We start from the raw sequence: 16,804 nt of genomic DNA on the forward strand, positions 1-16,804 counted from the left end.
CTAATTTGTTGCTCTGAGCGTCTCTTTTCTAGCAGAAATACTGTTTTCATTCCCTGATGATTTCAAATTAGTTCTCCTTCCAATTTTTTGCAATTGTTAATCCACCGTCAATAAAATACAATACTGCATGCATTTATGTTTCACATTAAAATTCTTTCAGCAGTTCAAAGAGTAAAAACACTTCCTTTAATTTGAAAGATTTTGATTTCAAACATATAAAGAAACCGTTGATGGTAGCTTAACCGTGATTTCAGCTAGACCCAGATCAATACTGGATTTTAGGACAGATGCAGATAGTGATAATAGTGAGAAAAACATTCTGAAATCCAAATCGTGGGCAATATATTTTATATATGTGTATATAGTTTATGTATTTTTGCAAGGTTCCATCAAATGTGTTTGTCAAAGACTTTTGACGCTTGTGACAAAGACGGAGGAAGGATATTTTATAGTTTATTGTTCACACTAACATCAGTGCACTGTGACAGTAAACCTCACTGGAAAATAACAAATTATAAATTACTATTATTACAAAAAAGAGCTCTAATTTACTACAAGCATCTTTTTCTGCATAATGTTGTAAAGGAAAGTTTTCATATCGGCGCATATTGGCCAGCATATACTACAGTAAAATGGTCTAGCTGATATATCAGCTGGGCTTTAATTAAAAAAAAAAATGGAGACGAATACCTACAGAAAATAATTAGTGATCAAAACCAAACACACATGCCCAAAAAACAGAAAAATATCAGCTCGCTCACCAAAACAAAATTTGACGATGCAGTTCGGATACATTTGTAGCTTAATTTACATCAGCCAGAAAGACTATAAAAACCTGTTAGTGTTTTTGGTGCACAGCTAAGCAAGTTAGCTAATCTTGTCTGGCGCTTACTGTCGCAAAAGAAGCATAAGTATTAGCTCGGTTATTAAATTAGCAAAAGAGATGCATAATTCATTGTTGTGGTGATTGATTCCTTTTCAATCTAATGAATCTTTCGGTGTCTTTCTGGTGAGAAACCGTCTCTTTTTTGCTGTACCTCATGTAGATACATTTTGAATGAGCTGCCTGTGGCTTTAGTACAAATTTGATGGTATTTTTATTCTTCTGCAGTGGCGGCATTGCATCATACTAACAGTGGGTCTGGTTCAGAAGACACTGCTGTGCCCTCTGCCCTGCTCACAGTGTTGTCTGGCAGTGCTGTGTAGTACAGGGCAGAGCTTGGCACTATACACGGGGGGGGGGAGAGACAGATGGTCATATGTGTGATGCAGATGGAGGTCCGGAGCCACAGCCCAACAGGGATCCTGGCAGCTGACAAGCCTGGCCTGACGTCCGCGGTCCCCGGGCGGGACTCCGACAGTGACGGCAACAGGACAGGCCACCCAGGTGTCAGCCCGTCAGACACAGACTCTCTCTCCATCTCTCTCTCATCCAACCACCACAGCCAGCTGTTTGACTGCTGCTTCACACTGCCACCATAACAAACAGGGAAACATTACGCAACAGGCCTGAAATCGTATTCAAACACAGCACAAAGCAGATACATACCGTAATAGAAACATAATGCCAAGATAGCCCCAATATCTCCCAGCCATGAGCTCCATGTGAGTGAGCCAGCAAGTCAGGTTTATTAAGAGCAGCATGTTAAACACACATAAGGGTGAAATATAGCAGCAGACAGATATTTTCAGATAGCTTCAGCTCAAAAGCTGAAAGTCTGCTCTGGATACCGTTGATGTGTGTGGGCAGGTGTAGCCTACCGTATAAGCTTTTTAATGTTTCTACAATTGCGTGTGCCAGCACATTGGAGAGATAGGTTTGATGGATGGAGACGGGCTGAAGCCAAACTGCAACAGTGCCGTTTTGGTGCTGCTTTGTGTTATTCATGACGCCGTTTGTTTATGAGGTTATCACAGCAAACGCTTTTCATCCCAACCAACGCTATGTGACCACACCACGGCTCTCGGCATGGGGAGATTCATCAAGTCATCACAGATCAACTCACACTGTCAACGATGGCATTGAAAAAGTAACAAGGGCAAGCTATTGACTGCCAGGATTCAGTGGAGGGAGCTGAAAAATGCATTTATTTGAGCTAACCTCCGCGACTCTGGGCTGGCCACGCTGATGCACTCCACGGTTAGTCAGCACTCCCGCCGCTTTGCCAGCTCAGCTTTTATTCCGTGCCCTGGAAATTGAGTTTTGCTAGGCCTGTAATGTACTCAAAACTACATCTGCAACTGACTGATAAATCTACGCTTTGTTGCGCCTGACGGATGGCTGTGAAAATATAAATTCACCACGGCATGTTGCTGTGTCAGGAAGGAAGGTCACTTCAGATTTCCCTCTTCTTCACTCAGTGATGCCGAAATAGCCATTTTGTCTCCAAATCTTGTTGTGAGGCTTTAATATTTGCTTAAGCTTGGTCTCTTCAATGAGGTGACAGGTTTCTGGATTCTTTTATTCCTCTGCTGTGTCTCTGTGGGAGCAGACTAAAAAAACGCAGTTGTTCTTCTGGCGATGTGTCAACAGTATCTATTATTTGCTGAGGGAGAATGGCTTTACAGTATATTTACAGAGCAGTAATTGTGTGTGTGTGTGGTTACATAGATGAGGGTGCTGTTCGACGGTTCGGCCAGCTTGATAAATACCACAAGATGACAGATCTTTATTGCAGAGTAGCAGTCCGGGTCTGACACTCCAAAGACCTATTTCAGACTGTTAACAAGGCCTGGACATGAAATACCGCACAGCAAAATGTCACAAGGCCTCCCTTTCCACACCTCTTTACTCTTTTCCCTCTCCTGCTCCCTCTCCGTTCCGCCCTCAGCTCTCCCGTGGACATTCAACGAATTGTAGTTCCTCTCTTTCAATTTGCCGACCATGTTACCTCGCTCCACAATGTGCTGCCCCGGGGGAGAGTGGGTCGGCAGGAGCAGCGGCCCCGGCCAGGTCCGCAGAGAGCTGATAACCTTTCAGTGTTGCTTTAGCACGCTGTGTAAAGAACAATCAGTGCTTATCAGCCTCGACTACAGGCAAATGCTAATTCAATGTCATGCAGTCAGACTGCAAGTGGGAGAATGAGAGCATCACTAGCTTACATTCTGACAGTCTGACATGTCTTGCCGACAAATAACTTTTAAGAAGACTGCAGAAAGGCTTTTTTATTGCCTTTCTGTTCTGTAATCCTTATCCTCTAATCTAAGTATTGAAACTTCACTGAATTTTAGTTTCAGGTTTACAGAGCCAGCTGTCAGATATAGAAGATATATTACTGTATAAAAACAAATGTAATTAATCCAACAGCATAACGATACTGATATGAAAGAATGAATTTAGTTTTAGACACCTCGATACCAAAACACATCACACTAGCTGTTAGCCTGCATAAGTGTCCCTGATGAAATGACCAGGTTTGTAATGGTTTTACACTTCAGAGTGTTTACATGTGCTGGGAACACTACCGTTTATGTAAAGAGAATTATATAATGTCCTTTTTGGCTCAAAGTGCTTGAAATCTGTTGAATGTGCTGTGGTGGAATTTTCTAGATTCCATGTCTCCCCTCAGTCATGTCATTGCTCCTTGAACTTACATATAACCATATCTTTTGTAACGATGCACGCAGAAAAATATTAAGAAAAACCTCATATTCTACTTCTTGCTCAACACATTTGATGTCACTGCAAAAAGCAACTGCTGAAAACACCTCTGAGTGTCCAAGGATAGGACAAGATAAGGAGGGCTGAATTGCTTTCTTGATCAATATAATGTGTAACTCACCATCTATCTCATGTCATGTCTTGTCAGTATTTATAAAAATTGATGTCTCCTGTCATTCGTCGCTCATTCTCTCAATTCAACTTGTGACTGTGATTCCATCTGCATTTGCTGAATTAAAACTCACAGAAAGACACGACTTGACTTGCTGTCCTTCGTTTAATCCAGGAGTTAGCCACTACAGTGCACAAATTCTCGACAAGGTATTCCGGTTTAGAAGACTCGAAAGCAAGACACACAAAAAAACTATTTGGATGCTACCACTGGAGAACAAAACCCAGGAGAGTGACCTCTGAGACATAGAGTTCATACTTCACACCAACCTCTTAACGTGCTCCTGTGGAGACCTTTAGAAGATCAGGATTTCATAAGGATAAAGCAACACGTCTCTGAGCACATCCTTAACACAGGTTTGAAAGCGAGCAAGATTCGTCAGCCCCAACGGCAATACCAGACACTCATCGAGTCCACCACAATATTGAAGGCTGTTTTCTGCTCATTTCCCTTCCGGATGCAGACTAAGTGGTACGGATTTTTTGGGTCCAGTTCCTTGAAAATCGTAGTTAACAGTTCAGAAGCTGCCGAGATGTGTGGGAGAAAGGAACTCTTCTTACCTTGACAGCATTGAGACCAGAGTAATCTATGTGGGGGTGCAGGGTCTTGCTCTTTTCCTCCACAATAAAGAGTCCTGTCCCTGCCAGCGAGGAAGACGGTTGAACAATCCCTGCCACCAATGACTCACTGGCTCGGCCGAATCTTGCTCGCTTTCCTTCAGGTCCCGGGTACTCAGGTCGGGGAACTCAGAGGAAGAGGGACAACTTGGGACAGGGTTCATCTCTGAGACACACAGTATAATGTTCTCTCCAGCCCCAAATCACCCCACTGCTCTGGTCAATGTGCTCAACCAGCTGTCAATAGCCAAAAATTACAGAGAGCTGTGGAGTGTCTCATGATGATTGCCTGACAGGCTGAGCTGTATAACAGGAGTGTATTCAACGGGAGTCTTTTTGGGGTGCTGTTGAACTTCTTGACCAATTCAGTATTCATAAAGTTGGGTCTGCCACTGAGTCAATAAAGTCAGATGGTGCATGAATCTGTGCCCTTAGCGACAGTTGGGTGTGCATCAGAGGTCGGTAGGGTGTTTCAGCCCTGAGCCATTAGTATCCTCCAGATTAGTGATGGGTCTGCCCTTTTACTGGGCGGGAAACAACAGTGGTTGAACTGGCTGCAGTACATGCAGCAGTTCTCTAGGCGGCATTGGCACGCTCCTCCACGGAAAGATTGGTCCTCCCCAGCTGCATGTGTCCAAGTCGACAGGGGCGCTCGAGGGCAAGGCAGGGAACAGAGAGGAACTCTGGAAACTGGCCTGGACGCTGTCCGTCTCTTTCTTCCTCATACGATTATCAATACTTCTAGAGAAGTTCTAGCAGTGAGTCTGCAGCGTTAATGAGTTCTTGAGCGGGCAATTCATCAGGCTGTGGTAGGACGCATCATAAAGAGAGGGAGAGTTTCTCTTCATTTATGTAACCATTGTCAGGAACTCAATGTAGTAATCCACCAACCCTTGGTTTTCCTCAGGAAAGACCGTCACGCTAACTGAATTTCAGGAGCGGCTGCGTGGCGTGGGAGCATGGTGGTCAGAGAAACAATGCAAAGGCTAGGAGCAAAACTACCATCCAGAAAGGTCTAGGCAGTGAACGAGGAGTATACAGTAAATACTGAAGAATCTAATCAGGAAAGTGGATGCAGGTGAGCAGGTAAGAGTGGCAGGTCAGGTGGTATTACCTGCAAGAAAGCAGTGAGAGAAGTAGCCGGGTCTGAAATGGCAGGAGAGTTACTGATGGATTAACATGACTACATGAATGAATGGCTAGACGATCAACAGAAACTGAAACCGTGACTTCGTTTGACTCAACTTCAGTTGGCTGAAGACTACAAGTTTGAAAATAAAAGATTTAGGTTTGTGGAGTTAGAAAACAGTGAACTTACCAGACCTCTGTAACCTGCTCACTATCTCAGGTTGAGGCCAGCATTTGATTGACCCATCGGTGGTCAAGTCTGGAGACTGTAGATAATATGTAGTCTCCGGGTTGAAAAGTGAAGCCATTCCGTAATTGCCCTAACGTGCAATACCAGTGAGGGCCAATAGGGGCTGGCTCCAAATAACCTCTGGCTCCAATAGACTCCTGTTTAAAAAGCGTCTTCTCACATAAAATTCAAAAAAGTCAATACATTTTTACACAGGTCATTATGGTGTGATTAGCTAAATTCACTCCTTCCTATCAGTGTACTGGTGGTCTGAAAATACATTCATAGGGATTTACATATTAGGCCTCAAGGAGGGTTATGTTTGGGGGGGTGTCTGGGGTCAAGTTACTGGTGTATAGGCAGGCAGCAGTTGGTTTGTCAACTGGGTTGCCATTTGGGAATATTGCATGAAACATAAAACCTCTGCTACTGTTTGTTCTGATAAATCAGTGGAGCTCTCTGCTCCTACATTAAGGGGATATTATATTGAGAGCACAGCTATTTTGAAAACAAAGGGAGCACCAGATGCTGACGATGAACCACAATGTCCCTGGTTTAATTCTGGCCATTTTCTCTGACCACTTTCCTGTCATCTCAACAGTCGCTTTTTAATACACTCATTAAAATGGCCCCCAAAATATATTTTTTAGATGATGAGGATAGATTACTCACGTCTACAAATTTGTATACATCAGTTTCTATGACCCCAATAATAAACATAAAGTAGAATTAACACCTTTTTGCCAATGTCAACAAAAACGGAACATTTATAAGCTTTGTAAAAAGTAGAATTGATAACAGAGCTATTAGTAATAGATTGCTCGTGATTGCAAGGTTTTCTTAATTAATAGCTCAGTGAGTTTGTTCGGTTATATTGTCCATTGAGTGTTTGAGGCAAATAAAACTGTACAGCTTTAAATAAAATCAACTTATGTGATGTTTAAAAAATACTTTTTTTCCTAGAATTACCCAGAAATCTCTTTCAGTAGTATTTATTTTGAAAAATTGTCAAAAAGAAAATGCAATCTCTGAATGCAGTTGCAGTGAAAGCGAGTAATTTATGGACCACCAGCTGGTCTGTAAAGGTTACTACCACAGGCAATTTAGACATGCTATTTCAACAAGGACCTCATTATACTACAGTGTTTTATGCACAACATACAAGGATACTTTTCTGTCTGGTGAGCATGTAAAGGACAGTTTGTTCCAGAAAAAGTTGACATTTCAAAGTTTTCTCTGACTTTGTGAATCTGTCTGTCTAATTTGCCTGTTTGCCCTCTTGTCTTTCACCCTCCCAGCGCGAATTGTGCGGAGCCGGCAGTGGTGTGAGATGGCTCCCTGCCTGGAGGGGGAGGTCTGCAGCCTCCTGTTCAACCGATCCGGCTGGACCTGCACCAGGGGCAGTGGTCGCATCAAGACCGTCACGGTAATTTACAAGACGTGACATTAATACACGCCATATGCACTTAACAGCATCGCACCCGCGTTTTCAGCATGAGTAACCCCCTGTGAGCTGGTAGTGTCATGTGACGCTTCGGCCCTCGGAGAGAGGCAGAACATTTTAGTCGAACAGCAGGCCAGCTTTCAGGTTTCGAAGGCTGCATCAATACTGAATCACAAAGGTCAGACAACTAATCCTTCCCTGCTCTGTGTGAGCTTAAAACTTTGAAGAGTTCTCAGTTTCAGACCTCAACATAGTCAGTGAAGTTAGAGGACCTGTTAACCAATGAACTAAAAATACTGGAACAAATCAATGAAGCTCAAATCACAATCTCTGACACACTGATCATGAGCATAAACATAAAAGGAAATCCTATGAACAGTGAAATCTTTGGTTCAGTCTGCAGCAACTAAGAAAGAAATACAAAACCATCTGTTAGTTTAGAACAGAGCTGGATTAGCTGTGCACTCTTCCTACATCACTGCTCTACACAAAGCTGAGTTTGATACCAACTCATGAGCTTGAAATTGCCAGTAAAATATGATATATTTTAAGTTATTTGGTCAAATGTAATTCTGGGCCTGTTTTTATCTCTTCATTAGTTATTATTCTGTTTCTTTTAAATTAATGTGTGTTATTATTATCTGTTATTTTTTCAGTTTTATTTGCTAATGTCAGGATTTTTGCCCCATGTTATTTTTGTGTATTCATGGGCACATTGGAAGCTAACGGGGATCCTAAAAACAAACAGCAGTAAAAATCTATAAACAGCTGATGGAAAACATATGCTGGGATATCATATATCAGTGTGTTGCCCCGAATGTAACACACTTCAGATTTTTTTTTTTTTTTTACCAATAGGGGACAGTTTAACAGCAGATTGGTCGGACAGAATTCACTAACTTGTTTAAACGAGACAAGTAAAATATGAAAATCTTATGGATCAGGCGTTTAAAATATCACTGTAATGCTGGAAAACAGATAACAGTCAATGACCTCTCCCTTTGTTAGAGTTGTAAATGAATACAAAGCATGCTGAATTTTTAAAACCCTCAATATGGTGTCATCTGGTCCTCTGTAGGCTCCTCTCATAGTGCAACATGCATCCAATGCCTCAGAGCTGCCAATGCTGCAGTGCTGACTGAGCACTGATTAATTCTCATTTGATTCAGCTGTGAAACAATAAACAGGAAGCTTAAAGCCATCATGCTGTATCCTGCCAGTCTGTCAGAGGGTTAACTTGATCTTTTACAGGGTTTTTTTGTATCAGTATATCAGAAATATCATTATAAATGTGTTGGAAAAAAAAAACTCGTGAAAAAAAAAAATAATCACTCACCAGGCACCAATGCTTGCCTCGCGAACGGCTGAGTCACCATGGATACAGGTCTCACTGTTGCTGTGTAGTTCACACTATAAGACTTGGCAATTTCACACCACGCAACTCTAAGCTCAATAGAAATGGAGCAGTTCTCTGTTCTTTTGATGCATTGCAAGATCTTTCACTCATCAGGTGAACATAACCTCCACCAATTACTTTTGGCGACATGGTGCTGATAGATAACCTGTCTCTGACATGTCCAAGGGACACAATTACTGTTTTCCCTTCACACTTCTACCAAAGTTCTCAAGTAATCCTCATTATACTGCTGGAATTTGTGTGCATTTTTTTTAAAACTTGTGTTGTTTAGGTTTCCCTTCACAGCCACTGTTTGCTTTATCTTGGATAACATTTTAGAGTCACAGGTGCCTCGAGTAGTATTTAGCCGAGCATATAGTCTTGTTTTTATTTGCCCAGGTTTGAGATCAAATGGGAGTGATTGGAATTGTGTTTGTGAAACTTATTGTGTTAAACAACAACTTGACCTCATCAGAAAAAGTCCTTATCAGTCAGAATAATTCACAAAAGTCACTGTAAAAAAAAAAATGGCTTGGAACAATTTTTTATCCAAAAATAGTCTCATAAAAACTCTGTGTATTGATGTGGGGAAATATATAAACTCTCTAAATAGCTACAGTAGATTAACGGTATGCAAGAGAATTTGTTTTTGGGTTGGATAACTGGACCAAATTTTTGTCAAAGGTGTTGATAAAGCAACAGGATCTAGTTTGCAAAAAGTTTAAACCTGTTAAAAAATTAAACCACCTAATCTGAACTTCCATTAAATTATCCCTTTTTACTAAACGGTAACTCCTTAACAAACAGTAACTGTTTTTTTTGTTGTTGTTTTTTTTGTCCATTTCAGGGCAGTAGAAACAAGCTTTAAACAGTCTAACATATTATAACTTATTAAATAAATTTTAATGTAATGTAAAGCACAGAGTCTTTGGTTTTGGTCTCCAACTGCTGAGAGAAATATCTGTTTCTTGAGCAAAATCCTCCACTGTGTTCCTCACCTTGTCGCTAACTTTTTCCATCTACTGTTTGGCTGTTAGGTTTATAGCAGTTTTTTCACTGAAATAACTGCCAGCTGTGGCCCGAGTTAAATGAGTTGGAATAACAATGAGCCGAGAGGACCTACAGAGTCAGGTAATTTATTTGTTGCTTCATTGAAACAACCGACTCCTTTCACAGTAATTGCTCCATTTGACCCTCATTTCGTCCTCATTTGAAACCAATAATACATGTAATATTGTCAGGGCTTAATAGCCTCCAACTTCAAGGCTCTCTCACCAGTAAAAACAAATATTAAGGAAAGACTCAGTCACATTTGAAATAACAAATTGCATGCTCAAGTTTAATTCTCAAACAATTTACCTAGTTTAATGCAGTCCAGCTTGTTCTGGTATGACCAGCAACCTATAGAGGCTGACGTTAGCTGTTGCTATCAAAATCCAGATAGATATTGTGCAAATAACATTGCAGAGTCAACTGGCTGACGTAATGACTCTTCTAAATTTGTGTTAGTGCTTCACTACCTGTTTACATGTACCATTATTAGTTAGTCCGCCCAGAAAAATTGCCATTGGCTTCATTTAATGTAGAGAATTTACAATATATCCACACAGACACTCGATCTTAAGTCAAACGCCAAAAACGGTAACCTTTAAAGAATCCAATATCTTATCTTATTGGCTGATATATCAACTTATCTGAAATATGGACCAAAAGACCATTTTGATTGTAATGTACAATAAATCTGTTCGAGTAGCAGCGGATACGCTGATATCTGCCTTAGGTGTGAAGATGTCAACATTAAGAGACAAAGCCTCAAGAAAGAAGTGAAGGGATGTTACTTAAAGAGACAGTGTGGGTGAAACGGCACAATACAGCATGGTGATGTCAGCAGGAGATGACAAGATGGACCGAACGGGAGAAACCGCCGTCCCCGTCGTCAGGTACACGGGGCCAAAGGTCAACCTGCGACCGGGTCTGTTGATTTTCAGCCTCTCTCTGACTTCATGTCTCTTCATGTCTCTCGCTCCTCTGCCCCCCCCCCTCCCCCCTCTGTCCAGCAGCCCTGGGCAGCTGTGGCAGATTTTACGCACACATTCCCACCGTGCTGTAATGTACCCTGACAGCACACTTAGGTTGGTGTTTTTGCTTTTGTACATATATTACAAAAATGTAGATTACTTGTCCTACTGCATATTCTTAATTCGCTGTTGCTGAGCAGTTGTTTTTTTTTTTTTTTTTTTATTGCAGAAGTTAATCTCAAGTGATGCTGGTGTTGGGTTTTCTTTATGTTTTGAGTGGGCGATAGGGATAGGGAGGATTTGGCAGCAGAAGAGACGGGGTATTCAGAGGTATTTGTTGTAAGACCTGAAATGGGAGGAAAGCACATTCTGGAAGATAAATGGAAATGAGAAATCTATAAAGAGGATTGATCAGACTAGAGCGCCGGGAAAGGATGGAGGGAGAGAGAGGGGCGCTAGGATGCTGCTCGGCAACTGGCCAAACTCTGTCTGTCCACATCTGTACGCAAGTGTCCGCGAGGAAGAGAGTACAGAGAGGGCGTTTTAATTTTGAGAGAATCTGCCTTCAACATGGTCAAAATCATTTTACATACCTGCGTTCAGTGTGACAGTGCAGGTTTCTGACAGCTGATAATGGCTGCGCTCATTAGTCATGCTATGGTGTGCAGGTTTGATGGAACTGGAGTTCACAGATAAAAGAAAGAGGCAAACATACCTGATGGTGGCAGATTATTCAGCAAAATCATGCATCTAATGAAATATATATATATATATATATATATATATATATATATTAACTATACGTTAGAGGTTTATAGAGTTTTGTCATATAAGAATTCATATATCAGATCTATTTATTTACAGATTTTCATAAATTAATACATTTATAAATAACATGACATTTTCTGCTTCTTTTTTTTTCTGTTGGAAACCATCTCTATTGTAGTGTTTTGAGTTAGCAACATGAAGGGAAGTGGGTCACCCAGCATATGCTATTTTTATTTTGAGTGGAATTAACTGAAGCAGACCCACTGACCGTGTTGTCTGTGGTGGAGCTCTTACAATGGACATGTCAACCTGTTCTTCCATCACTTTTGTCCAGAGAAAGACATCTCAATAATTATTGGATAGATTACTCTGTAATTTGGTTTGATGATGACCCCCGATGTGAATCCTTTGATTACGCCTTTTCTTCGAGCGTCTCTCTGACACCAATATTTTATTTGATTAACACCTAAACAATGTAAAAAAAAAAACGTGGCTGAGTTTTGCCTGTGATGTGGTCTTTTCAGGATGAATTGGGTTTTGTTGTGAACTCTCTGACATTACCTCTAGCACATCACTATCTGGCCAAAATGTAGATATGAAATTTTAAAAGCGGGCTGCAGGGAAATTAACTGAGTGCATAAGTTCTGCTCAGAGGAGAAACTCTTTGCATTCTGGACATGAGCCACCTGCAGGCCAAAATACATAACTTTGCATACCATAAAACTTTTAATGAAATAGGCATATTGTCATACATTTAATGCTACACAGTCGTACTCACAGGAGGACAAACTATTCTAACAACACCATGGCATTTCCTTCAGTGCCCTATTCATGACAAGCTTTTTTGGGGGCCAAATATAGCTGTAACAATAGCAAAAAGAAAACTGGAAATACATAAATTAAAAAAAAGTTTCATGAGTTTTTGAGTATTTTAAAGCTGTCAAAAAGGCAATTTGTTTGTAAGAAGAATAATAGGGAATAATAATCCCTTGAAAAAAAAATAGGGCCTTTGCACCCACTCCGAGCCGAGCACCTTTCGTACATAAAACACAGTTCAAATTGCTTTCCAGGAGAAGGTAAAAACAAAGATATTTAATAAGAAAATGCAATTAGTACCCCCTCTGTGTTCCTTATTTATTACAAACGAATGTCCGTCTATTGTGATTAAGATTTTTGTTTGTGTAAGATTGACCAGTTCTACAGAAACAATCAATAAAACTGCTGAATATTGCAGTAAATGTCTTAATACAAGATTAACTTGATGTGTTGATAAAGTGATGTACTGGTCGAACACGTTCATCTGCACCTCTTTCTAAATACGGTCCCCTCAGCTTCACCCTCTTGCGTGTGCAGCTCACGGTGGCACTGCCAGGTCACACACTTCAGCCTAACCTGCTAATGGAGTTTGCATATGCAGCCCGCTCTCCACTGCCAGCTACCCATTAATATGAATCACTCTCTGGAGGCCCCCCCCCCTCTTCCCACCCCAAACAAGCTGGCAATTTGTCTTCACTAGTGAGCCGCTGAAAGGTCTACATATGATATTCTCCGAGGTGGAAAAGCGCAATTCAGGAGGGCCGGGGCGGGGTGTTATGAGGTTGGTTTCATACACTTGACAGGAGTGTGGGGTGTGGATGTGAATTGCGAGGCTACATAAGAGCTCAGTGGTGTGTTGGGTGTGTGAATGTACCGAGGATGGAAATGGCCATCAGGTGGAAAATTGACAAGACAGACAGGCAGAATTTTGCATAGTAAACTGATTTTTACTCTTTCAGGCAAGCAAGAAGGTTGTGAGATTGCATCACTTTCTCTCTGCAGAGTGAGAGTTCTGTTGAAAGCACTATTGAGCTCTAAGACCAGCGTTTACTAATGCTTTTGCCTTTGTAAAGTGATGGGCTCAAATTGAAACTGTGTATATCAGAAATGCTTCTTCACTGCAGAATATGATTAGACTATTTTCCTAAATATATACTTCGTGGGTTGGAGGGAACTTAAATTACAGAATGTAAGTAGTTGAAACCCTAATTTGATCGTATTCAGACTGCGGTTTCATATGCATTCATCCCACAGGCAATACTCGACAGTAGCTGGAAAAAAAAAATCTTTCTACACCCACACAACAAATGCCACTGCTCAGCTATGTGCAGCCCAGAGGGAAACAGAACGGTTGTAGTTGGGCTTTGTTTGTTTTTTAGCCAAACGAAGCAGAGGAGCAAAATGAACAGCGTACACACAGACATACACACACTGCGCGACCCAGTAGGTCAGCGAGGCTTGCATCATGTTTTTTTTAGCATTTTTTATTTTTTATTTTTTTCTGCTCTGGTGGCCCACCTCCAGCTATGGGCTTCTTGTTCCAGCATCAGCCAGGGCAAACAAAAAACTAGTGGAATGTGTGTAGTCCTGCCCATATTGCTGTAAACATGAAGACATCATAGCCAGTTAGCACTGCAGGCTTTTTGAAAGGATGCCACATGACACAAAGTTCTTGATTTGTGCAGGAAAAAAAAACAAGTAATAGGTGCACCTTCATGAGAAATAAAGAAAAGGAGAGCAGGTGTTTGAGCAGAGAATAATACAAATAGGATGTAGGGAGGCAAAACAAAGAGAAAAACTGGATTTATGGGTACAAATGTTCCTGTTCAATTATGAAGGAGTTATGAAATTCTCACCTCTTTCATAACAGTGGCGTTATGTAACACTTGCTAGCACCTCAGTTATAAAGGCTTCAGTGTCTACGCCAGATGACCAGGCAGCCAAGTCATGTGTCACCATGGTCACTGCTGTGCTGGCAGCCCATCTGACCACAGACTGACTTCTAATGAGCTCGCTCCTCAAAGGCAGCGCAGCCCACTCCCAAGCTCTGTCAGCGGAACAATTGTTTGTCTGCGGCTTCTTGAAATGAATTGTTGATTAGTTGGTGAGGTTGGAGAATCGTGGTGGAGATGACGGATCTCTGGTTGTCTTGGTGTCATTAGTGTAAAAGGATAGAAAAGGGAGTTGTGTCTGAGGAAGAACAAACAGAAAGCAATAAGGTTTCAAATTAAGTTTCAGGTGCGGCTGATAAAAATGTCCTCGCATGTCATCTTTATCAAATCGAGTTCCATTTTTCAAAACAGGTAATAATTTTGTGGCGACATCATTGCACCTTTCAAGTAAATGCAATGCAGCTCTTCTTGAATTTATGTTTTCCTTTAAAATAGGGACATATTCCAAATTGTATCAGAAAAATGTGGACTTATTCCAACGTCACAGGCAAAATTTTAAACGTGATAAATGATTAAGACCGCCAACAATTAATTTATCTACTCATAAGTGAAGCCAAAGTCTGATATGTTTCATGCCTCTGGCACAGAGCTCCATCATTCTCCAAAACCGATTAAAAACACATCATTGAGCCAAACTTTTCCAGCAGCTGACAGATTTTTTCATTAAAATGAACACAGACAATCAGAACGGATCCTGTCCACTATACAGTCCAATGTAGTCGCGACAAGTCCCCACCACTGAAAATAGTTCCCTAAATATGAAGTTTTATCCAGTTGGATTTTCTAAAAACAACAATGATCCACTGCTGGGAAATATACAGAGCCTGTTTAGAAATAACGTTTTTCCTTGTGAGCTCTTTCAAAGATTTATGTTTTCAGTATGAACTAGTGGACTTGGGGTGAGGAGCATGTACTGTGAGATGGATTAACATACTGATAGTTTTGGCTTTTTCATGGGATTTGTTAACAAAGAGGAAAATATAGAATCTCACAAGTCTAGTTATTTTAGAAAACAATTTATACATTATTCAAATGTGGCCTGCTTTTTAAAAATGTCACATTTGTTAACAAAATATTAATATAAAAAAATAAGATGCTTGAATTGTTTTCATTTTCAATTACGCTATTAAAGTAAACCTGCTGATGCAACAGCACCAGTTTAGACAAAATCAGTCAGACAAGAAAACAGTCACCTTGTCTCCTAATTTATTATTTTGAACCTCTTGTCTCTGAGGAGAAAACATTTTTTGCACGTTATATTTAACCTTCTAACCTGCACAGTGATTCATGCACATCTTACACAGACTGATGTACAACAAAAGTGTTGCAAACAACCTGTGACAGACGATACGAACCTGCTGAAAAGGGTTTCAAAAGACAAGCAAAAGCTGCAAAAGTGAACGTTGGCAGTGGTGATGGCTCACGTTATCAGCCTATCTATTATCTGCCAAGGTAATTTAATTTTTATTAACACAGTTTCTCTCTTGATTCAACCAAATCTTGATCTAAAGAGCTCGTCTGACTGAGAATAAAAGCTTGTTTTCAAGAGGTCGTGGAGAACTTTTTTGATATTCAGTCTTATTTGCAGTTTCATTAGCGCGAATGTGACTGTATCTGAATCTGAGTGTATTTTTTTAGGTTATGTAAATTGATGCTTTTTGTACTTTTACGGCTCTTCTATTTGTCGCCTTCAGAATCTTTTGCAAACAGATTTGTTTTCTCTGCGGGATGCCATCTTTAGATAAAGGTGCTATGTGATGATGGAATCCCTTTCATTCGGTGCTGCAGCGCTGTGACCCGCAGCTTTCATTCAGCCCAAATAAGATGCATAATAAGAGGAGTAAAGGAGGTGCTTCCTTGACTCCTTTTGCCGAAGGCTCTGAAGGACACAGAGAGTAAAAATGGCCATTAAATAAGAGGATGTGTGATTAATGGTCGTGTTTCTTTGACAGCAGGAAAATATTAGCAAGGAAATCAGAAGTGGAGGTCATTAGAGGAATATTTGCATCCTCAAAATGCTTTGAAAAACCAGGCCAGAACATTCTCAAATATTAGATATGCATGATGTGCACCGTGTCCTTCAATGCTCTGCTGGCTTTCAGTCTCATTTGCAGTTGAATTCTGTGCAGCAGCAAGTAAATTCCAACAATCATGCTCAACTATTAAAATCTATTTCAGCAGTATTGGATTTAAAGAAGCAGAGGTTTTTTTTTTCTTTCCTTGCAGTACCTGCCAAGTTGAATGCAAACCTGTAATTAACTGAAACTATTATTTTTAATTCACGGCTAATCAGATGACGTGAATGCACCACCATCCTTTCTTTGATACCTGCATCAGACAAAAGAGCATGGGTCCAGCTTTCATGTTTTTTCTGGCCCACCTCCAGGCTTTCTGTTTGTGAACTGACAGCTCTCCTGTCATATCTGGGAGGCTCGTTCTGCATCCACGGGGATAACAAACTGTAGCCCGGCTACTCTGCCTTCGGATATACGTTTATAAAATGACTGATGTTCAAGAGACACGCGTGCCCCTGCCAAACACAGCCCGAGGTTACGCTTGATAAGCAAATATACTCTTTATTTCATTTTCAATTGCAGATCGTC

At 40.8% G+C, this 16,804-nt stretch overlaps 2 protein-coding genes across 4 annotated transcripts in view; one reads left to right on the forward strand and one right to left on the reverse strand.

The window, feature by feature from the left end:
- Positions 1 to 16,804, reverse strand: part of slc66a1 (solute carrier family 66 member 1) — a 245,126-nt gene that overhangs the window by 118,445 nt on the left and 109,877 nt on the right. The window lies entirely within an intron of this gene.
- The window catches only part of tafa5l (TAFA chemokine like family member 5, like), a 46,306-nt gene that overhangs the window by 20,896 nt on the left and 8,606 nt on the right, over positions 1 to 16,804 (forward strand). Inside the window, exons 3-4 of one of the 3 annotated variants that reach the window (XR_011310716.1) lie at positions 7,106 to 7,233; positions 10,705 to 10,779. Coding sequence is in view for 1 of the 3 variants with exons in the window: in XM_069693985.1 (XP_069550086.1) it covers positions 7,106 to 7,233 (128 nt within the window). In the remaining 2 variants the exon portion in view is untranslated. The remainder of the gene's footprint in view (positions 1 to 7,105; positions 7,234 to 10,704; positions 10,780 to 16,804) is intronic. The other 2 variants (XR_011310717.1, XM_069693985.1) reach the window with 2 other exon arrangements.

The sequence above is a fragment of the Brachyistius frenatus genome, unplaced genomic scaffold, assembly GCF_029030835.1.
Source record: "Brachyistius frenatus isolate BFR_SWC_R1_liver_20210118 unplaced genomic scaffold, ASM2903083v1 Contig_16, whole genome shotgun sequence".
Classification (NCBI taxonomy): Eukaryota; Metazoa; Chordata; class Actinopteri; family Embiotocidae; genus Brachyistius; species Brachyistius frenatus.